A 25,387-nucleotide genomic window follows, 5' to 3' on the forward strand; every position below is an offset into this window, starting at 1 on the left:
AATGGCATAGCTGCGAGATTTCATTTTGCTGCGAGATTTGCACCGTACAGCTCCGTTTCAACCGAAATATCACCCCCCCCCCAGAATTTCAGACGCCCCCCTACAGATTTTTCCCCGGGCACCGCACACTGATGGGGCACGGGGTGTCCAGGAAATGGTATCAACTTTTCTCAACAAAATAAAAATAGAAACTCTATAGGCACTCAAACTGTTTTTTACTGTTTTTTTCAGGCAGGTGGCAAGACCCCCTCCGCAAAACCCTTGTATGCCAAGCTGTTGGCATTGATTCGTCGAATATACGTATATTCACGGCGAAAATACGGCTATACGTATATATACGTCGCCTCGACGTATAATCAACGTCGAATTGCAACCGTAAAATCGACGACATTAATAAACGCATATATAACGTCGAAAACACATCTAACACAGTGCCTGAGGCTTTTTACTGTATCGTGTGTGCCGCAACTAGGAGTATACGGCACTCTGCACAGTGTACGAAGTAAATTATTTTCGCAGTAATTAATTTACACGTGTATAATAAATATAGTAAATATAATAAACACACGCGGCACACACGATACATACATACAGTAAAAAGCCTCAGGCACTGTGTTAGATGTGTTTTCGACGTTATATATGCGTTTATTAATGTCGTCGATTTTACGGTTGCAATTCGACGTTGATTATACGTCGAGGCGACGTATATATACGTATAGCCGTATTTTCGCCGTGAATATACGTATATTCGACGAATCAATGCCCACTGGGATCTTTACCTGTACCTGTAGAATTTAAGATTGTCTCCCAAACTTATTGTCTCACAGCATATGGTTGTAAACTTGAATTCTATTCCTAGCAAAGTTGTCTCTATACCAGTAGCCCTAAATTCCTTAATAATGGACTCTGTTGTAAAAAACTTTTTGTAGATTCCTTGATAGCAATATCCCAACTTGTGAAGATCAAATGACCACTTTCCTTCAGACTTCAAAGAACTTGACTTTAACCGTGATGAGCATGCTACAATTATTTTTTTTCATGTACAGGTATTATCTCTTTCCATTACCCAAAGAAACTGGAAACCTTCAGAGGCCTCTATATAGTTCAGCAGGCTTCTATTGTTCTCCCAAAGTAACACTTAGGGGTATGAATAAATGTAACTTTATTGTTTTCTAGACACAAATTAATAATTTCTGTCACTTTATGTGTAGTGCCACTATGATTACGGTACAACATTAATAGAATTGAGAAGTGAGAAGTGAGGCACGTTATCTAATTCGTAATGCATTGTTCTATATGATATTTTGAATTCCAATTTCATACTGGCATTAATAAATCTAGATGGTGCTGTTTCTGCTCTTCTTGATATCCTCTTCCTCAACAGCGAAATCAAATTCCACTGTTGAGAAACAGGAACTATAAAATATCTGAATTTTTTGACAATATTTTGTAACTGAAGACTTTCTGCAAAGAACACTAAACCAAATATATATACAATAGTTGAATCATGTTCACAGTGGTTCCCGAACCAGGTCCTGGAAGAATGCTGTGTCCTCTTTTTTTGTTACAGCCAAACTCTTATTCATAGCCTATTTGTCGATTTGGGGAATAAATTAAATAAATTTGATTTCAGCAGGATTCATAATTGGTATCAACCCTGTACCAATATTTGAAACAAGTTAAATAGAAGTTAAAGCAATCAAGCAGATCAATTGAGCCATCAATTACCATCTGCAATTTAAATTTCAGCTAGAATGAAAACCAGCTGATACAGTGAACACTGATCAAGCGGTTTTTAATGTAGGAGATCAATTGTGTCTCATTTGAAATAACTTCTTGATAACAGAACACAAAGGACAGTCAGGTGGCATTTTGCACCGAAACCATATTTCAACAAACTCTAATTGTACTGCCACCAGAATACCTAACAAGCAGCCATTGTAGATTATGCAGGACCTTCATTTTGTCACATGTCAAGTTATCTTGCCAAACAGTTGGACAGAAGAAGCTTGTGTAAGAGACCTATAGAAAGTACAAACATAGTACCATCCTAGTGATAATGCAATCATGACACAGTAAATAGGGTTTCTGTGTAAACCAGGATGCCTGGCAGATAGCCATTTTGTTCCCTTCTTCATAAATATTATGTGCTGCAGAAACAAACTGCTCCTGACCAAAATATTTGGTAGGCATCGTAATAGCGACAATGCAATTTACACACGTCAAATTGAAGCTTCTGCTTAAATTCCGTCTGCTGCCTAACCACCATTTTTCTGAGAATTCATGCTGCCTCTGTTTTGTAGGCAGCCGTAATAGTTGAATGGTTGAATAGAATTTGGCAGGATTTATCAGCACTCAAACCTGGTTCTAACTTGCACCTCACAGATTGCAGAAATACTGTACGTTTTCTTCCCACACTGGGTCATTTCTTTGTTGTCAAAGTTCTAGTCAAAAGATGGCTCGTAGTCATAGATGGCAAAGTCATATTGTTCAAATCTCATTACTGTCACATTGCTTTATATAAGTATAATATAACAGGGACTTCCTTCAAACTGTTTGGCATTTTCTATTTCCTATTCAAGAATCATTCAACTTTGAGCAGAGAACAGTTCTTTATTACTAGCTGGAGGCTTGAAACTGTCTGCAGTTTGTGCTCCAAGACATCATAGAAGTTTACAAACATTAAATATTGAAAAATATATTCTAAAATAGTAATTTTGTCACAGACTAGGACACTGTCAACATCAGTCTGGAAAAAGAAAACAAAAAACAAAACTATGCTGATCTGGATAAAATGAAGTACTGGCATTGTATCCAAATACTTCTATCTAAAATATAGAGCTTTGCAAATAACAGCACAATTAAACATTCAGAAAATTAACAGCCATGAAAGGGCATGATGGGAACATAAATTAGGTCATATGAGTACGAAATCCATCAGCTTAATATCTTAAACATGGTATGCAGCTGTTGGTAAATTTAGTACAGCTGTTATATGATGCAACAGATCTGTTACCATTAGCACTCTTTAATGATAAGAGAGTGCATAAAGAAAACAGAAGTATAATTAATTCTGTTATGGCCTTTAAAAGAATGTGAATATGTTGGCAGGTACTTTCGTCTTTTGTACTTTCGTCTTGCCTTAACAAATAAGAAGCATGACTTTTATCCAGATGTTTTGGAATAGTTCAGGTATTTTATCACCCAAGGCTTTCAACAAGTCTTTGACACAGCTAGTTGTTTAATTATACACTTGAATTAACTATTATATTAATCAAAAGTGTACACTCATCCTGTCATGGAATGAATTGGATGGTCTGGTATTTGAATACCCTTTCGTCAAACGGTTACTGTCCTGTGCCTCGTCAATAGATCATTCTTATCATATTATTTATTATCATATTATCATATAACCTATGATTTTCAGTTCACTCAGTTGCACAGAGGAGTTGCATGTTCACTCTAAACTTTCATTCTCGAGAAGAAATGTGTGAAATACAGTAGTTTCCATATTGAGGAAACTGGGATTTTAACAGTAATCTAAACCTTTGCTAATTATGCACCTCAGAACTCTAAATATACATCTTAGATGATTGATCGATGTGTTATGAATTAATATTGATGTTCTATGACTCGGTTTAAAACAAGTTTTAAGAAAGTAGTCTTCTACCAGTATTTGAAACATTGTTCTCAGAAATGATCAGTTTTAACCCCTCAACATATTTTGTTGCTGCTCTATGTACAGTACTTGGATTTTGAAAGACACACAAAACACAGACTGAGAAATAATAATGCTGGTTAATGCATGGTAGAATGAGAGAAATGATCACTACATAAATAGAATTGCAGAAAGCAGAGTCGTTCATATATAAAATCTTCACCTCATTTACATTTAGGCAGCGCTGGAAAATAAGTAAGTACTGGATATCCTTCAAGAATATAATTTTTATTTCCTTTGGTTCAGTAAAGTAGGGTTTTCCTGCCCCTGGTATTTTTCTTTGATAAGTTCAATTGGGTATATTTTCTTGAAACGCCAGTGGGTGTACGTTTTTGGAAAGATGTGTCATTGGGAGGGGGCTGGTATAAAAAGGAGGGCTACAGACGGTGGAAGGGAGGAGGGTGGAAAATTGAGAGGGAGTGTGGGGTTTTGTGTGCGCTGCTGTGCAGGGAATACCATCATCTCGGTAGAAGAACGTGCACATCCTTGGTTAAAGAAAACCTTTGAAATTTTTGTTACGCAAAGGTGAAGACTGATTTTTGGTGAGCCATGAAGAGCTGATTTAGCGGTTAATTCAGATTCTGTTTCTTCATGCTGCAAATAAGAGGACAAAATGTTCGTCGTCTAGTTTCAAACTTTACGGATGTGAAGAGACAGAGGATGTCAGAGAACTCCAAATAGATGTCTAGTTTGATTTTTATATCACTGTTGCGACTGTTACTTCATTATGACTTTGAATAGATAGTTTTTTTGAACTTTCCGTCTTAAAGGAGAAGCTGCGTCACGATAATCACTCACTTTCTATTTTTTTGAATATTGAAGTAATTAACTGGTGACACGCTTTCCTTATTTATTGGATCGTGCATTGCTATTTGCATTGTTTTACGGTGTGTATTTAGGAATGGCAGGATCTGTTCCTTGTCTATTACTGTCGTTTTGTACCCTTTTTGGAGGGGCTTGGAGTGTATCTTACCCTCAGCGATACAATCTCTACACTGGGCAGAATCAATTTCAGTCTACCCAGTCACAATCACAGAATGGGCCAAGAGCAGCTAGCAGACACAGGTAAGTTTTTTTTCTAGTTTATTGAACATGCAAATTTCTCTGGGCTCAACATATAGTGTATTGAAACTCCGTCTTGCGACAAATGCAGAACAACCTAGTAATAGACAAACAGAATGAGAAACTTTTAGGAAAGACACTTAAGAGACGTGACGAATAACATTCGTAATTTATTAAATATTTTATCCATGAGAACTGTGAATACGGGACCTAAAAAACAATCTTACACAAAACATTATTACTTTTAAAAACGTGTGGACGGCGATCAACCGTTTTCAGTGGTAATGTGGACTGTAAATGAAGATTATCATTTTCAGATTAAGTAAAAAATATGTTTAAGGGAAAAAAATGGAAACCGAATGACCTCTTGGCTGCCCGCAACAGATGAATACTTACCAAGAACAACTTTTGTGTGTCTACCTACGCGTGTATCCTTGAAGTCGAACTTTACTGTAGGTATCTATTTTAAAGCCGTCTCTGCATGCCTCTGCATTAGCTGTGGGTTGCATAGTGGTTAAAGTGTGAACTACTATGAAAATTCAAGAAACTGTACTGTGTTAAACCAGAAAAGACGTTGCGGTATGCATGTCGGTGAAGGAACTAGACGGAGCAAACCTAATACCAGATGGTGGCAGCAGTTCACGGATGAGCTTTGGGTATCCAGCATGTTAGTTTACAGTATATAACAACAAAAGGTGCATAAAACTGCACATCTATCCATCCATATCCTTCTTCCAATTAAGGGTCGTGGGGGAGCCAGAGCCTTTCCTGACAAGCCTTTAATATACCTAATACCTAATGTATACTTAACAATATTTCAAGATTAAAAGAATATACAATATTATTTGTGAGCATATTATTTAAAATACTCCACACATATTATACATAAGAAAATCACAACGAATTGACCCAGTATACCGAAGAGTGAAAATAAAGTTATATTGAAATTATAGGTCATCAAATGAGTTGAAAAAATGTCAGTAGTATGTGACTAATGGTTTATGGGCAGTGAGTTTTACAGACGCAATGCTGCACGCAAAAAGTCTCTATCACCCATTGTGAGTGTGGAATTCTGTAGAGTTTAAAACAGCTACAATTAGGTCTGTTACATCCATGTCTTAATATGAGACCTCTAAAGGTTAGAATCTACAATAATAATAATAATTATTATTATTCTTTGCATTTGTATTGCAACTTTCATCCTGAAGGATCCCAAGTCACTCATATGGGAAATTATCCACTTAATCCACTACTGAATTGCAGCACCCACCTTTGTGACACAGAGAAGCAAATATGTCAGCAATTCCATTAAAAAGCAGATCAGGCGGAAAAGTACGAACATACAGTACTTCACCGATTAAATGATTCGGGGAATGTGAGGTAAGGCAGATTTAGTTAGGACATTTAGGTTAACACCTCACCTTTTTATGAACAATGAGACCTTAAATGACCAAATAGTCAGGTCACCTAAAAATAGTTCTTCTTACAGCATGGCATCACCCATTCCTTAGTGCTATGTGATTTGGCCATTAGTGTCATCTTCATATCAGTGAAGCTAATTTAAATAGTAAAGATTCCAGCACAAAAATCAGTTGAGCATCCTGATTAATTGATTGCAGATTTAAAACCACCACGATTTCTGCATTGGCTCCTGGTAGCCTAATAGGGAGTCAAACTAATGAAGTACCAGTGATTCTTAGATATTTTTCCATGACATACAGTAGGATGCTGTGATTTACAGTTTCAAAAGCTGCACTTAAATCCCAAATGAGAAAATTAAGTGACACAGAGCCAAAGGTTATCAGTAAAGTGTTTAGTGCCTTAAAAATAACTGTCAGTAGTCTCTCTGTCCTTCCCTCAATGTAAAAGATTTAGAAAGTTTATTAGATGTAAAGTAACATGAAAGCTGCCAGTGTCTGTTTCAGAACTACCATGAGATAAGGTAAATTAGAAACAGGGCAATAGCTGTGAATATTTAGGATTCCCGGTCACAGTTCGTGTGATTAAGTGTGATTGCAGCAAACTATAAGGACATGATCCTATTGTAACAAAAGCAGAAATTGAGGACATACAGTATTGATAGATTAGTAACAAATGGACAAAGAGCAGAGAAGCCAGATTTGAGTAAGAGTAAAGCAATAAGCTCTAAGACGCAGGTAGAAGGTATTAATATATATGTTAATATAAACTCAGTCTTATAAACGGTACCGCTGGCAATACAATTAGAGAAAATAAACTTAGTCAGCAACTGGTAATAAATGTTCTGTATTTTGCTGTGAAAGACTTGCAGCATACATTAACTGGTTTAAGAATCTTATCAATGATCTGTAAAATGAAGAACTGAAACACTCCAGACTAGGCATTTTGCAAAAAGTGGATATTTTGTTTATATTTATTTGTTTATGTTGATAAACATGACAAAAATAGTTGTGTTTGGGGAGACTTGCCAAAATGTGGCAGGAGGCTTTAGCACTTTAGGATGCTTTTTTCTTTGGAAAAATTATTAGGAACTTTGAATTGTACTCCAGCTGCTTTGCATTGTTGGAGGAACAAGGGCTAAATGGTAATGCTTGGATCTCATCCTTCTTTTTAAGGGAATGTGGTGTGCAATGAGTGTGCCAAGACTTTGGAGATGTGATGTTTAAAAGATGAGTACAAATGTGGTCAATATTTTGAGAGTACACAAAGATAATGACTCTCAAATTTACTGCCAAATTAGTCACAGCTGAGGAATAACTAGACATATGGTGCAGTATACAGTAGACACCTCTTGCCATTTTGGTCTCCAGGGTGGGATTCAGTTTAAACTATTATAAACACTTAACAATACACATTCCCTTTAATTATGGACTCAGGAATAGATGATGTAATCAAAACTAAAGCAAATCAACTGAAAACCTGGCAATTGTTTTTTCATAATGTTCCCTATGGACATTATCTCAGGTAATCTGTGTAGCCTTAATATTGTTTTGCTGGCAAATATCTTCAGACAGGAGAGAATGGAAGGGATCACACCAAAGTGATTTGTAATACATTTTTATTACACTAAGATGTTTTGGATTCCAGAAAGATCTTGGAACTGTTATGTGGCTGATAAAACTAGTTTCATCTTAAAAATGTACTCAAACCAAGAGGCGCGTGCCTGAAGATAAATCATAGTCAGCTCTGTTTTGTGAATTTTAGTTTGTGTTGTATTTTTTAGGTTCTTTTCCTGCTTATATCTTTTCTACCTTGTAATGGACAGTCTAGAGACATTATCACTCAAAATTCATATAAAAACTGTGGACTACTCTTTTCATATTTACTTTACAGACGGTTACAGTATGCTGACATTCAGTATTAAAATATTTAGAACAACAGTTCCAAACTCTGTTGACTAGATGATCACCTGTTTAAACCTTCTTAACCTAAAGTAAGACCTGCACATTTTTTATACATACAGTTACAGACTACATACAGTATCAGACAACACCAAAAGTTTGAGTTTTCAGAAACCATTGATAGTACCAGTTACAGTAACTAATATAAAAAATACTATAGAAACTTTAGTAAGCTTACCCCTTCAAAGACATTCCCTTTTGGGCATATTTTCTTTGTGATTTTGTGGTGGTTTAATTTGATGAAATTAAATGTACTTGTTTTTGGTGAGCATTACTATTGAACATCCAGTTTCACACAGAGAGTGCAGAACAGAAGCAAAAGTATCACCGAAGAAGTCTCCACAGCTGAAATATTGTGTTTCTTTTCTTCTCTTTCCAGCATGGAATAAACGTTTACTTGTTCCTTTTCAGAAATATCAATGGCCTGTCCAGAATCTAGGAATAGATCCCTTCTTCTAAAAACGCTGAAAAAAAACACTGCATCACCACATTCTCCTGAGCTCCAGCTGAAACTAACCATTGCATGAAATCTGGAACGACAGATTATTTTCCTAAGTTGATAAAGTCTTATATTTCTTTATCTTGTGCTAAATCTTTGCTACATGTCAGCCAAGTACTATAGGTGAACTTTAACAACCACAGGTAATCCATGAAGCAATCAAAAAAATTGAAAATTAAGAATTGAGAAAAACTAAACTTAGAATGGGGTTCAAAGAGATGGGTCAACATCTTTCCATAAGAATTCCATTTCACGTCTGTAAGAGACAAAATTGCTGTAAATTAAGTGAGTCTGCATTGAAGAAACTGATCTTCAAGACCAAAAGTCTTTAGTTTTAGGACAGCCCTAGTGTTGATACAGATGAAGCTATTCAAAACGAGCAGGCGATACTGCATTATTTTGCGGTGCGCTTTACTCAGTCTACCGTGAGTTACCGTAAATTCTTGTATAGTACCTCAAGTAAAATAATAGTATCCGGAATTTCCGCAAGGTGGAGCTAATAAAGCTCAACCTCTCATGTTTGAGCTGTCGCCATCAAAGTCTTTAACGAAGATATTACTAATAGTATTAATAATGAATGACCTTGGACAAGCTGTAAACTCAAAGTATTGCCCTGGTCCACATTCTTTTTTTCATTGACCGTCTTTGTAAAAGTAACACCACAGCATTTCGCAATCACGCATTTGTTTCCAATCATGCAAAGTACAGTAATTTTTGAGAATCTCCGATTCACCATGCCTTTCACATGCTCATAAAAGAGATTGATTTAGGAACATAAACATATTACTGTATGCAAACTGTACTGTATACAGTATGTATATGTATATTTAATGTCTTTACTGTGCCCGTTTAAGTATTGAATATTTATATGGAATTTTACCACTGAAGGGAAATCTTAGTAGCTGAGCATAAAAAGAATAGGAGCATAATGGAGAGTCATGCTGGAACCTTAACAATTTAGGCTGTATTTCAACTTTGGTAGCAAGTGCAACTTCTCTAGGTTTTTCCAGAGCAAATCCTTTTCTGTGTTATTACCAGTCTGAGCAATTTTTACTCTTACCTTATAGATGTATTCCATAGCTCCTGACACCACATGGAGTAGTAATTCACTTCTGTATTTGTTTTCTTTAACAGCCAAGCCTCTTGGAGTTATGGTTTCTATTAAAATGTCAGTAAGAATGGTAAGTTTCAGGCAATAATGTGATAGGTGTTAATTGGAAGGAATGGACTGAGGAACTGATTAACTTTCCTCAGCATTTAATGCAAATACTAAGTAGATGGAATCTAATAATTTTCTGTTTAGCAGTTGTTGTAGAAGGAGCAACAGCATTAACCCATCCACTGATTTATTACTAGCTGGAAAATCAATATCTTCTTCAAGGTCCAACCCACATGATTCATCAAAGATGTTTTTTTCAGTGTACTGTATAAGAAGTAAGGAATAAGAAGGTAATTATTGTTGGTAATTCTCCAAATTCAAAGCAAAACACACACTGAAACAGAAAAATCACCATTGTAGCCAAGAAACCAGAAGCTGTTAGCTGCACAGAACCTTAACAAGAAAATGGATGACTTTACTTGTTTGGGTGTTTTACTGTCACAACAGGTAGTTGCATTGATGAATGTATTTTTTCATAAATTACTTACAGTACATGTAATAATAATAATAATAATAATAATAATAATAAAACACTTTATTTATATATTGCCTTTAAAGGTGACTTCTCAAAGCACTTTACAGAATGACAACAACAATAAATAAGAAAAATACACAAGATAAAACACAATTACAATACACAGAGGAGACTGTGGATGGTGTTAATAAGTATAGTAGGAGCAGAGGGGTAAAGAATGGAACCAGTTAAGTAAAGGCTCTTCTGAAGAAGAAGGTTTTGAGTCTGGATTTGAAGGAGTTTAGAGAAGGTGACTCTCTGATATCCTTGAGCAGAGAGTTCTAGAGCTTGGGGGCATAACAGGAGAAAGCCTAGTCACCCATACAATGTAGACGGGCTTGGGGGACAGTAAGAAGAGCAGAATTAGAAGAGTGAAGGTTGCGAGGTGGGAAGTAGGGTGATAATAGTTCAAACAGGTACTGAGGTGCCAAGCCACGGAGAGCCTTATAGGTGAGCATGAGGATTTTAATGTCCACATGGAATTTGACAGGAAGCCAGTGCAAGGATTCCAGGATAGGAGTAATGTGATCACTTGCACTAGACATGATCAGGATTCTGGCTGCTGGATTTTGGACATACTGCAGTTTGTTCAATGTAGATTTGGATACCCCAGCGAGTAGAGCATTACAGAAGTCAATTCGGGAAAACACAAATGTGTTTTCAGCCACAGTTAGTGATAAAATAGGGCGTATTGAATTGAATATCACCCCCAGGTGTTTCAATTTAGACTGAAGCTCAAGTACAGAACCATCTACAGATAGGGTTACAGGATTGGCGTTACAAAGTTGATGGGGGTGCCACTAAGTATGACTTAAGTCTTGTCACAATTAAGGTGAAGGAAATTTTGATTCATCGAAGTTTTTTTATGTCAGAGATGCAATTAGATAGAATAGAGACAGCCACATCAGTGTCAGGTTTGGTATGGATGTATATTTGAGTATCGTCAGCGTAAAAATGAAAGCTGAGGCCATGTGATCTTAAAAGCTGTCCAAGTGGAAACATGTAAATGCTGAAAAGCAAGGGGCCCAGTATTGAGCCCTGAGGAACACCAGACTTAACAAGACCAATTTCAGTCCTATATCCATTAAGAGAGACAAAGTGACAGTGATCAGTGAGGTAAGACTTGAACCATTTGAGAGCAGTGTCAGAAACTCCAAACACAGTCTGAAGACGAGAAAGTAAGATGTCATGGTCAACAGTGTCAAAAGCAGCACTGAAATCAAGAAGGATGAGTATAGAAAGAGAAATAGTTTCATATGTTAATTTTCTGTGCACTGTCACTTGATCCTCTACACTGCTAGATGATGGAAGGTACAGTAAGAAAATGAAGGTACAGTAAGTAGTTTCCTAAAAAATGTGCACTTTAATATAATTCATTTCAGTTACAGTCTGTGCATGTACCACTGCCAGACTTTCTGTATGCCAACAGCGATATAATACATCTTAGTTCCATCTTATCTGCCTAAATTGCTATGTCCATATTCTACTGCACATGATCTGCTTTCTGAATACTTCTGACATTTCACCATTGAGTAGAGCAGAATACATTTGGTGGCAAGTCATTTAGTTATCAAGTTTCCCATTGTGGAACTCCAGCCTCCCAACGCATTAGCTTCAGTATCTGTTTTTTTACCCAAGATTATATTTTTATAGTTGACTGTTACAGTACTTAATATTTATATTATTTATGCCTTTTACAGAAATTCCTGCGCTACTTCAAACTTGATCTGCCTCTTTGTAATCTCAAGGATCTCTACAGTCTGGCTCAGTGGGTAATACTTTCTGTGCTTTTCCAGAATAGATTTGAGAGCTACTGTATATGATCTCTTTATTCTTAATTGTGCACATTATGATTAGAATTAGGCACATAGGGGTTTTCTGTTTTAGTACGGTTCATCATATAATTAAGTAGTTAGATAATTTATAAAAAAACTGTCACAATAAGTAGAGAGCTCCACTCAAGGGTTCTGCAGGGACATACTGTACTGTATGCTGTCAATTAAAAAATATTCAGGAAGAAAAACGGTTACAAGGTATTAAGCTTTTTTTCACCAGGAGTGTTGCTATTTAAGGCCCTTGTGTTACAATCTGTGACACAGTATTTACAACATGCAGTTGCTGGTACTGAGGATGTTGATCACCATTTTAAAAAATATAGCTGGCCCGCCTACAGTTTCAAGTAAAAAAGTACTAGGTTACTGTGTGTTTGGGTGGTTGAAGGATTGTATATTTGCTGTAATAATCTCTGATACAGTACATACACAGTAATTGCATTACAGTCATACAGATAATGAAACTAAAAAAATCACAAGGTTTGGAAAAGAATGTTTACTTTTGGCCGTACAGCTCGATTGCCTGTTTGAACTCTGTTTTAACAGATGTAAAAACAAAGATATGCGACCAAGCATATGTTACCCAGTTTCTTTGGCTTTTTGTAATTTTCTGTAGCACCTTTTCTTATACAGTACTTGTTTTTAGTACCTCCATTTATCATGTTTCTTACTTCACAGAACAGTTCACACTAGTTCGGTAAAGGAAGTCTATGAACAGTATCTATTTCGACTAAACAGAAAACTAGTATTCCATTATATGGAAAAGCAAGATAAAAATGTTCATTTTAAAAGAATTTGTCTTGTTTTGTTCTAAAAAGCCTATGGGAGGAAATCAACTGTAATTACATTATTTACACAAGCCAAAGAAACCCCTAATGGGTGTACACACTAAGAGGCAAGGCTGAGAAAGGCCTGGTTGAACAACATCTTCATGGTTTCAACATATTGTCATAAAGTCCTGACTTGCCCTAGGTTAAAGGGAATTGAGATCAAAGAAACTTACAGTCACTTATTTACATGTACAGTACATTAAATGCATGAAGTAAAATATGACTTTTGATATTTTTGTAAAATGCACAGGGAAAACAAAAGGAGCAGTTAAAATGATCAATTTAAATGATGAATAGTCATTCAAATAGTTTTTTTTTAATTAACCAGCTGGTGTCTCATAGCCTTATTAGTGTAATATCTGTATACAATTGACGGCCATTTTAAATCCCATAGGAAAGTGTTATTGAAGTGGCCAGGCAGTGCACATACTGTAAAGGATACTCTTGTCTTGTTACAAAAACAAACAAAACAGCAGAGAATTCAATTAAATCTGCCTGTTTCCTGAACTTCAGATTTTTTGTTCTGGCAGATATGAAGCAACCAAGAGAAAATATTGGAAAGATGATGTAATACTTCATGTATAATTCACAATGATTGGTGAAGTGAATTTTTATGTTATGGATTTATATGTTTTTTGGGGACTTAAAATTAAAATATTTAATGTAGTCTTACTATTGATTACCAGAGTAACCATATTTCTCTTATGTGGAAAGACTAAATGAGTTGAAAGACTTCAGGAAATGCCATAACTGACCATTATGGACTTGTTATACTTTTTCTCAGAAATAACACTAGAGGAATTAAAAATTATGTGTCAAAGACAAAGTTAAAAGTATACTCTTTCCCCCCTAAAAATAAAACACTCGGATAGTGGGTGATCCATTGTTAATTGTGATTTAATCAAAGAAAACATAAATACAGTAGAGTCTTGATATTTGCAAGGGTTTGGTGCAGAGAACCATTGCGAATAGCTAAACTAGAATATAACCAAGTCCTCTCCTATACCGTTGGATAATGTATTACAGTATATAGTATGTATGGTTAAAATACATACAGTTTGTATTGTATTTCTCATTTATAAGATAATTAAAGTACTAATACATTGGCTTTAAGTTAATTAAGATAACATTGATCAAATTAAACAAACAACAATAATCACAAATGTATGCTATTCAGTGAAAATAAACTACATGAACCTCTCCTCTGCGTCCAGAGGATGTCTGCACTTTCATTCTCTGCCTGCATGATTAGCATGTCCACCATGATGAAAAAGACAGGAAAACTGTCAGCGAGCTTGTAAAGGTGTCTCCAGCCAGTCATTCTCTGCGCTATCGACACAGAACTGGGAGTGTTCACTACAATATAAAAACAAGAAGAGATGCGGGCGCCAGAGAGTGTGTACTTGTGTAGGTAGCAGGGAGAGGCTCACTCACTTGCTAGATGCATCCGACGATACTAGTCTCCTGTGCTGCTAATTTTACTCATTCAGCCAAATTGAATCACGAATAAGTACATTCGAGATGTCGAGACCCTACTGTAGACCAAAAATCTTTTAAGTTGTAACATACAGATGCAGCCATTCAAAATGGGTGAGGTATTTCGCGGCATACCCTGGTGGGCGTGTCACGGTATCACGCGGTATCACGCAGTTCACGTGGTGTCATGTGGTTAACTATCCGGCGTCGCCTTGTAAAACCGCCAGGGGGAGCTTAACCTCTCATGTACAGCATTTGAGCCTTTAATTTTGAACTGTGTATTACAGCATGTTAATCATCAGTCATTAAAATGTTGGTATATTTTATGAAAGCAAGATTGCTCAGTTGGACAAAAGTACACAACCTACCTTTATCAGAAATATTTATGCACCAAAGCCTTTACTGAAGATATTACTAATAGTATTAATAATGGATGACTTTGGACAAGCTGTATACTCAAAGTATAATTTCTTTAGCACATTTGTACAAGCACTTGGAATCTGTCCAAGCCATACTTTGTCAGGCATTTTGTTTTACTTCAACGGGCATAAAAACTTCCTTGCTTTTAACAGGGCGTTTCATAATTTCTAACTACGAAAATGATTTAAAATGCGACACTTATCATTCAACTAGAGCTTAAAATATCACAAGGATCCTCAAGAGCACAGCAAAGAGTGTATTAAAAGACACTTGTATTTATCAACGGTTTCTTTTCCGTATACCAGATTTTATGGAACCACTTCAGAGGGGTGTCAGCCAGTCAGATTCCAGGAATCGGCACTTTAAAGGAAAAATACACACCGGTATTCCATTTCTCCCTAACGATTTTAAGCATCGAAGTATTTAACTAGCATGTGAAATAGCGTGTGAAAAAGTGGTAGTTTTAAGCTTTTCTGCTAATATAATATGGAATCGCGTATCTAAAGAATTTAATAACGGTATGATTATATTCGTGTGCTGTGACAGGACTGTGTAGGGCTGTTTCGCCTGCCTGTTCATGCGAGCTGTCTTGTAGCCTACTGGTCTACGTGTGTGACTACCAACTGGCAGGTTGTGTGTTTGAATCCAGCTGGTGCTGGACTTTTCTTTTAACAAACATTTCTTCGAAAAAATAGAATAGCGATATTATGGACAATCAATTGACTTTTATATTTCAAAATATCGCAACATGATCGATTCTAAGTCATTTTTGACAACGGTCCCTGCTTCTGCTTCCTGCTTCTATTGTGTGTGTGTGTGCAACAGAGTAAATTTTTATAGAGAAATGGAGGCTGGACAGTATGCGTTACAATATAAACATTTATATTGATTTAAATCGTGTTCTGATTTAAATCGCAAATGCGTGTTTAATTATATGTGTTTTTTAATCATAATCAGGCTAATGCAACATAAATTGATACAGTATCTTTGTCTTCTAAGTATCTTAATAAACTTTCAGCATAGCTTTCTACCCGTCAAGATTTATATTTCTTGGGATTTTGGGATCAAACGTGGAAGGATTAGATTATAATTGTTTTTATTTGTCAAATACGTGATTGTATTTCTGAATGTTATGTGACACCTACAGTAGTTCACTGCTTTAAATACATCGAATTAAGAAAGTTATGTGTAGCACTTTAGATCTTTTTTCTGAACCAGGGAAAATCTGATCATGTTTCTCTATAACAATAATAAAAAACTTTATTTTACATATCGCCTTTAAAAGTGGCATCTCAAAGCAATACAGTAGATCGAAAAACAGTTAAAAGGGACCAAATTAAATACCAGACAATCGTAAACGCGTTTTCAATAAAATTATTTTATTCATTCAGCAGTTTGTGAGAGGGACATCCAGCAGAGAGAGACACACACACCGGTTTTCATTGACAAAATTGTTTTTTTTCAATTCCTCTTGTCTAACAGGAATGTTTTGTTTGTGGACAGACTGTTAGACTAAAGGAAAAGACCGCCTCCTCCTACGAAGCATTAATCGCGTATCTAAGGAAAATTGCAGTATACCTTTGTTCATGCACATCATTATACAGTATCTCAATTTGTATTTCGATAAAAAAAATCATTTGCCCAGCCACTACTGTTGTTATTGTTTTTATCCTGTAAAGCGTTTCCTTTTTCTTCGTTTTCCATTTCCTTTTTCTGATCACTCGCTTTCTGGATACACATCTCACCTGTCCTGTTCTTTGTTTTCCTGGTTTGCTGATTATGCCTGCTGCGGTCCACTCCTACACTCACATCTAAAGAATACTATTTTAAATTTCTTGGCGCAGTTCATTAACCCTTGTATGTGCTGTCCGCGCCCAAAATGCAATTTAAAAAAAGTCAAAAACCACGCTCAAAATGCAGTTTAGAGCTTAATAAGGTACACTCCACAGACAAAATTAAAGACGATTAAAATCTGTAATCTTTCCACTTGTACTGTGAGTCATCAGAAAGTTTCTGCTTTGTGTAAGGATGGTGAGAAAGCTGTGCTCAATGTATTTAAGGGACTTAAAAGTAAAAGGAGATGCTTCATATTGCTTGACTAATTTTAAAAACTAAGTTATAAATGCAGACGCTCCCTCGGTGCCGCGCCGGGTGTAAATATCAAAGTATACATTCCCAACAAGAATTGTACCCATCTGTCATGCAAATAAAACACCTTGAATTGAATTGAATTGAGGGGGTAGGGGGACTCATACTGTAGACAGGACTCAAGGCAAATAAGATATTTATGGGTACGCAGGCATTCACGACAGCAACATACGAAACGTTTGCACGTACTGTATAGTTAAGTTATTACTTGGTTTTCAAAGTGCAATGAAATACAATATTGTTGTTGCTGCTGTTCTGGTTGTTTTTATCCCGTAAAGCGTTTTGAGAAGCCACCTTTAAAGGCGATATATACTGTAAAACCGATGATTCTTATGGAATGTGTTCCGCAGGAGATTCAAATTTTTATTTATTTATTTTTTAATCGCGTATCTAAGGAAATCTCAGTATAACTTTGTTCATGAACAAACAGTGGCATGTTACATTATCATTAGTTTTTTTAACAAGGCTCGCCAGCTAATGTGAATCGAAACCTGTCTTGCAAGCTTTTAAAGTCGTGCATGTGTAAACTGTACTAGAGGGCATGCAAGTTACTCTGCCCCTTTCAGCTACAGGGAGTCCCTCTGCTGCAACACACAGCAGACAGAACGGGAGACTATTGCCTTTCATATCTGACACCAGTGAAGTAAAAGGGGTGTCTAAAGGGGTGATTTCAGACCACATTTTAGTTACTTTATTTTGTTTACTTTTAACATTTCTGTAATTTACAGTAGATGTCACAATAGAAGCCCGAAGCCTATTATACTCAGTCTAGCCTTGGATCCTCTGAGTCCCATGACTCAGTCTTATCTGCTTTCCTAGAATAAAACCAGTTAAGTCTTGTGTACTATGCAATTTATATTTTCCGATTCCATGCATTCCCTTAATGTTTAGAGTTTACTATATTCTCCAGACTCAAACACATAAGTACTAATAGCTCTGTCCCTTTGGGAGACTCTTTGCAGTACTGTGTCCCACTACCCCCATGAATTCTTTAGGTTGGGTCTAATATTTTCCAGTAATATACAGAATGGGATACATTGTCAGGCAGGTAACAGAAAAGAGAAAAATATAAATATTTCCATTTTACAGACGTTCACACATTTATAACATTTTGGCTCAATAAAAAGCTAACCCAATAATTAAATGTGATAAAGTATAGTTTGGATGTTTATACATTCATGTTAATCGTATTCTTGATTTATTTCAATAAGTGTTCATGTTTCATTTGCTAACTTAGAGCATATTGTGCAATGAAGAATAAAATAGCTGCATGACAAGTGACTTCCTTCTCTCAGTGGAAATTAAAAGGTAGCCTGATAAATTATAAGACAGTAAGAAAGGTTCCAATCAGGAGGAGACAATTCTTTCCACTTTTTTTGTTTGATTGCTGGTAGCAAACTGATCTGAGGATCTACTCCAGCTCTTTCTCTTTTTATCATACAGTACATTTTATTTTCTTGCTTTCTGAAACACAGTATAACAAAAAATAACCTCACAAACTCAAAGAAAAAATCCTTGCTCCCCCCCCCCCTCCCCTTGGCAGTACTTCCTCCCATGCTTTTAACTAAGGGCATCTAAAATACGGTCAAACAGCTACAATGGTATCTCTGTACAAGGCTTTGACTGTGTCAATCACAGCACCTACCGTTCCCTTACCAGCAACAACATGGATTCTAACACTCAGACATTAAAAAAAAGTCAGGCCAAGAGAGAAAATACTGAGCTTTACAACATGCGGTAGCAGTAACATTTTACCCACAGTAGACTCACCAACCAGATGTGTTTCAGTTCCTGTGATAAGCCTAGATTAATCATATCCTCTCCTCTAGTAGGAGCACCAAGTGTAAACATGTAAGGTCCCTATTACAAATAATGGCAAAACAGAAGTTCACTCTTTCTAGAACATACCTTCCTATGGACACTCCTAAAATGTATAAAATAGTGTCCACAGCATCTCATAATAGAGGCAAATGGGGAACTACAAACTCATTTCATACAATGCCATCCATGAGGGGTTAAATACACCCTGAGAGAAATTAATTTCTGGATAATTCAACGGCTGTGATTTCTGGAATATGTATTATCCCAAATATTTCATTTAAATGAATCTGTGCCATTCAAGTACCTACTCCAGACAGTAACCACTGCTAAGGGTTTATATGAAGCTTGCATTAAAAGACTTTAAAAAAATGTCATGTTCCCATAAAAAAGTCATGCCTTGGAGTATAGACCCCCAAAGGAATGCCATAGACTCAAACTGCAAAATAAACACATACAGAAAGAAAGTATTTGTATTGTAATTGCAAATCCTGGTATGAGTGATTGGTATGACTTTCCTCATTACAAATCTCTTATTAGAATTTAAATTTCTCTGTAACTCCAGGTCAGAACAGAGAAAATGTAACTGCCTTAAGGAGTTTACGATTATGAAAAATAGAAGGATAAGCATGATACGTATGTCTTCTGTCATTTTCTAAGTCATGTTACCGAGCACCAAATCTTATTGAGAATATGAATCCATTTAAGGTTTATACCATTAAAGTAAAGGTTTATTCCATACTGAAAATGTTTGTACCAGACTTTTTTGAGGCCTGTTTAATTGTGTCTGAAGTCTGATGTTGTAAATTTTATTGTTAAAAAGATCCATGAAAATGTCACTACTAAAGTTAGCTGGTACTGTTGGTATTGTAAGTGGCAAGTAGAGCTCATATTTTAGATTTTGTGTAGTTGCTAGCGTTGAACTGTGTGTTGGATGCACATGAATTGAAGGAATGGGCAAACATAGCTGATGCGGATCCACAGAGCCAGCATATTAAGATGTCTATAATTAGAGGCAATTTGTTTAAATAACTAGGTATGGATACTGATGTGCAAGATAGGTGGAAAGGCTGTTTCCTTAAGCCAGCACTATAAAATGTTTTATTCTCTGTGAGATGCTGCCATTTCATAGTGGGTTTCTAACACTGTGTATAGTTCCATCCACACAGTGCCTTTACTTCCATCCATTTCTAATCTCTTTATCCAGTACAGAGGATTTGGAGCCTATCCCAGTAAGCGACGGACACAAGGCAGAATACAACCTGGACATAGCGCCAGTCCATCACAGGACAGACAGACACAAACACACACACACCAGGGCCAGTTTAAATCTAACCTCAGAACCTTTCTTTTCAGAAGACTTAGTGTCTGTATCTGCTTCATTTTCTAATTTTGGTAGCACCTCTAACTGCTTGTCTTTCTTATATGCATTTACTTTGTAATCTGTGGTCCTTTTATCTGTTTTTACATCGACTGTATTGCTTTGAGATGCCACCTTTAATGGTGATATATCAAATAAAGTTTTTTATTATTGTTATAGGGAAACATGATCAGATTTTCCCTGGTTCAGAAAAAAAGATCTAAAGTATACTAGTTTGTCACTCTTCTCATTCCCTTTGCTAAATGACTTTTCATACTAATCTGATCAATCTAACTGCCAGTTTTCTGTGCTTTCTCTATCCTGCTAGATTTGCAATTATTCTGAAAATTTTCATCTTGAAATAACTCATTTCTAAATACCTTTTTCACTGTTAACATCTTGCAGCAACTCTGCGACAAAATATACACTCAGCTCAACCTGACAGTTCATCCTGCTACCAACATTAAATAAAACAAATCTTAAGATTTCTATATTTATGTCTTTATTTAGTGGTTTCATTAGTGACAAAGGCTAAACTTTCTTGGAAAAATGTATTTTATGTGTTGCGGAAAAAACTGACTTGCTTTAACAAAATATGTTTACAAATCCTTTCACCTGGCATTTTCGTAGTTAGAAATTATGGAACGCTCTGTTAAAAGCAAGGGAGTTTTTATGTCCGTTGCAGTTCTTTTGCAACATGAATATAATTATATCGTTATTAATTTCTTGAGATACGCGATTCCATATTATATTCCCTTTTAATCAAATTCTAAAAGTATGCTTGTTGACTCCGGTATCGCGTTAGTTAAAGACTTCGATGCTTAAAATGTTTAGGGAGAAATGGAATACTGGTGTGTATGTTTTCTTTAAAGTACCGAGACCAGCCATATACTGTATGTTTAAGTTCCAAAATTAATATCGTTTATGGACTTCACACACGTTGCAGTATGCTCCTATTCTTTTTATGCTCAGGCACTAAGATCTCCCTTCTGCTTTGTGTAAGGATGGTATCAAAAGTATGGTATCTTAAGTGGTGAGAAAGCTGTGCTCAATGTATTTAAGGGACTTAAAAGTAAAAGGAGATGCTTCATATTGCTTGACTAATTTTAAAAACTAAGTTATAAATGCAGACGCTCCCTCGGTGCGCTGCTCTGGTGCGCCGGCTCTTACACAGTGCCTGTCTGCCGTAAGCGTTACAATATACATACCCAACACTGCTTGTACCCATCTGTCATGCTAATAAAACACCTTGAATTGAATTGAATTGAGGGGAGAGGGGGGGAATACTAAAGCCAATACTGGCTCAATACCCTCAATGGGCTTTGACGTGCTAATGCGTTGGTTTAACAGTCCGGATGTGGCAGGCTTCCAATGTCAACTCGACTCGATTGGAAGACAATGAACGTATTTTAGCCCTAAATGAATTAATAGCAAACATGGTTTATATAAAATACATTTTTCCAAGAAAGTTTATAATAATACGATCTATAGTTGAAATCTGGGCCTACTGTAAAAATAAAGGAAAAGCATTTTCAGAGAGCAATCACGCTGTGTTTATGTAGAAAAAGCGATTAGGTTTGTGAGCAATCTAATTACCTATTCGCTTAAAACGCTATATAAAATAAAGTTTATTTAGAGATGAATGATCAGTGTCGCAGTTTAAATAATTTTTGTAGGAGGGCTTGGACAGATTCCAAGTGCATTTTTGCAATTTACGTTGCATTGTCCAATGTTCTGTTGTAATACAGGCTAGAATACAGTTACAGTAGTCTAAGCTTTATCAGCCTATTTAAAATAATTTTTTTGAATCCCCGGCGGGACACACTCCATAGGAATCAGCGCTTTTATACAGTATATCGCCTTTAAACACATATACTTAAACACGTGTTTACGATTTAAATCAAAACGCGATTCAAATCAATATAAATGTATATTTTGTAACGCATAGGTGACTATTCATTGTTATTAAAAAGACTTAAATTCGATCATGTCGTGATATTTAGAAATATAAATTTGTTTGGTGCGAGTGAGGTTTTATTTAATCTCTGACCAAGGGAAACGTTTCATTTTTTCAAAGAAATGTTTGTTAAAAAATAAAGTCATAGTTCCATGGGATTCAATCACAGACCATGTGACATGGGAGTCAGGAAACTAACACACAGCGCCACCGGATTTAATAACGCAATAAAAACGCTATAAAATAATGTGACTAGGCACAGAAAAAGTTCACAGCACAGTACAATAATAAATGCTGACCATGACTTTAGAAGCATAAATTACCTTACACTCAATTTAAACACAAGCTGACTTTCTGTATGAACCTCTAAGCTGGTTCATACAGAAAATGTAGAAATGCATTAGCCTGATTATGATTAAAAAACACATAATTAAACACGCGTTTGCGATTTAAATCAGAACACGATTTAAATCAATATAAATGTTTATATTGTAACGCATACTGTCCAGCCTCCATTTCTCTATAAAAATTTACTCTGTTGCACACACACACACAATAGAAGCAGGAACCGCTGTCAGAAGGGAAGATATGTTCAAAATATCGCAAATATTGATCATGTTGTGATATTTTGAAATATAAAAGTCAATTGATTGTCCATAATATCGCTATTCTATTTTTTCGAAGAAATGTTTGTTAAAAGAAAAGTCCAGCACCAGTTGGATTCGAACACACAACCTGCCAGTTGGTAGTCACGCACCTAGACCAGTAGGCTACAAAACAACTCGCATGAACAGGGAGGCGAAACAGCCCTACACAGCCCTGTCGCAGTACACGAATATAATCATACCATTATTAAATTCTTTAGATACGCGATTCCATATTATATTCCCTTTTAATCAAATTCTAAAAGTATGCTTGTTGACTCCGGTATCACGTTAGTTAAAGACTTCGAAGCTTAAAATGTTTAGGGAGAAATGGAATACTGGTGTGTATTTTTTTATTTAAAGTACCAAGACCAGCTATATACAGTACTGTATGTTTATGTTCCAAAATTAATATCGTTTATGGCCTTCACATGCGTTACAGTATGCTCCTATTCTTTTTATGCTCAGCTACTAAGATTTCCCTTCAGTGGTAAAATTCAATATCTACGACAGACCAACGGACCACGAGTGCCCCTGTCGGTCAACCAATCACGCACCGCGTCATATTGCGTCATGATACGCGATACCGCAGCCAATTACCTGCGGTACGTGTCTGTACCGCGCACTTTGAATGGCTGCATCTGTATATAGAAGTGTAACACCTACAATAGATCATTATTAAAAGATTTGCTTGAACAAAGTCATTTAACTTTAATAAAGATTAACATTCTGATTAAGATCTAACTAGCACTTGAAGACTGAAATGCTGAATTAGCGTTGAAATGTTGATTGAGTTAAAACAGAATTTTATTGAGCAATTTATATACAGTAGCTGTGCAAGTATTACATATTGGGCAAACCTAGTATGTTCTCTTACTGAAATAAAGGAAAGATGGTTTTTATTTATATTCCTTGTATTTATGTGTCTAGCACTGAGAACTTTTTTCATCCACACTTTCATTATGTTTTGTACACACCTCTCAGTTGCTCATTTGGGTGCTGGATAAGGAGCAATACAATGTGTATTGATGCCATTTTCCTACAGACATTGTGACAGCTTTTATCTGGCAATCCACATACTGCTTGGTGATTGCAACGCCTGAAAAGGCCTTGACATATGGATATTACCAGTGTTTAGTTCATTGAGCTACTGGGCAACTGCTATTGAGGCCATTGTCATCCTGAAGACACCCTTCCCAGCAGGATAGGCTACAACATAGAGTGAAGATGACCATTAAGTAACTATTAAGTAACATTGATCTTGGCCTCAAAGGGAATGAGTATAGCCAAACCATGGCATACAATATTCCCAAACCATCAGAACCCTTTACTACTGGAACCTGGAATTCCTTAGGTAGATGCCACATGTATACTGTACATCCATTTGTTGAGAAAATGCTGGGGGATGATTCATCAGACAATTTCACATCTCTCCATGTTTGGACTTGCAAACATACATTGCCAGGTATGATAAGCAGGTTGTACACTGCTCCCTGCCTTAGGTTGAAATTTGAAGTCAGTTATTCTGCATATTTTTCAACAAGTTACGCTCTTAGTTTAAATTAACAAGGTGCAATGAAAGCACTGAAATTAATCACCTCCTCTCAATAGTCTATTTACAGTTACAGCGATCTCTTGCTTGTATTTGCTGGTGCCCATTATAGTTGCACTGTTGCCCCTTTACTGCTGATGTTGTTCCTTGGAGTTCCATGCTAGCATCAGCTTAAACTTCGCTGTGCTTGAAAAACATTGTAAATGTGTCTCCTTGCCAAATACACCCTAACAGTGAGCCCTGTTTCAGAGTCAGTGAGATCTCTCAGCCATGCTAGCACTTTTACAGGTACAGTATTTCCATTCTTTTTTTGTCCACTACTTGTACAGCCCTAGAATTTTGCTGAGTTCACACCTGCTCTTGGCATTTGAAGTGAGCTTGAAACTTGTCACTTGTTGTATGTGGTGAGCCATTTAATGTGAATTCCCAAACTTGGGACTGGATGGGGTCCTTCAAAGTCCATTCTGCAACATTCCCAGGTGAGACTGGAAATTGTCTTTATGAGTGAAAACAAAACAAATTGTCATGTTGTACTACTGCATTTGTATACATACATGGTAATACAGTAATGTATTTACATGCTATCCAGATTTACAGTATTCTGTGTCATAATGAATGTAGTTCTCATAAATTTTGATTTATGGGTGCATCCTGATTGTAAACACCCCTTCTCTATCTACTATGTAATGTAATTATTCAACAGTAGGTTTTAAGAATTTAGGAAACATTACTTCAATGCTTTTATCTCTGTTTTGGTTCAAGTGATTTTAGATGTTATTTAGAGTTTTCAAGTGTTCAGTTTCTGATACTGTATGTTTGTGGTCAAAATGTTATCCATAAACAATATGCTCTCTAGTCCTTAAATAACTTACTCCATGACTGAAAGATCAAAGGCATAATTGAGACAGCATTGGTAATCTAGGTTTTTTCCAGACAGAAGCTGCAGGTAGGCATTGGTATTTTAAATGAAATTAAATTTAATTTTAAAATCTTCTACTTTTGGTGGTGTTTTCCAAAA

The 25,387-nt window shown here is 36.1% G+C and overlaps 1 protein-coding gene across 1 annotated transcript in view; it reads left to right on the forward strand.

The window, feature by feature from the left end:
- Nucleotides 1-4,116: 4,116 nt before the first annotated feature.
- Nucleotides 4,117-25,387, forward strand: part of emilin1b (elastin microfibril interfacer 1b) — a 60,244-nt gene continuing 38,973 nt past the window's right edge. The window contains exon 1 of the mRNA XM_088624830.1: nucleotides 4,117-4,783. Within this exon, the coding sequence (XP_088480956.1) occupies nucleotides 4,620-4,783 (164 nt within the window). The 5' untranslated portion in view covers nucleotides 4,117-4,619. The remainder of the gene's footprint in view (nucleotides 4,784-25,387) is intronic.

Source organism: Lepisosteus platostomus, chromosome 3, assembly GCF_059453375.1.
Source record: "Lepisosteus platostomus isolate fLepPlt1 chromosome 3, fLepPlt1.hap1, whole genome shotgun sequence".
Lineage (NCBI taxonomy): Eukaryota > Metazoa > Chordata > Actinopteri > Semionotiformes > Lepisosteidae > Lepisosteus > Lepisosteus platostomus.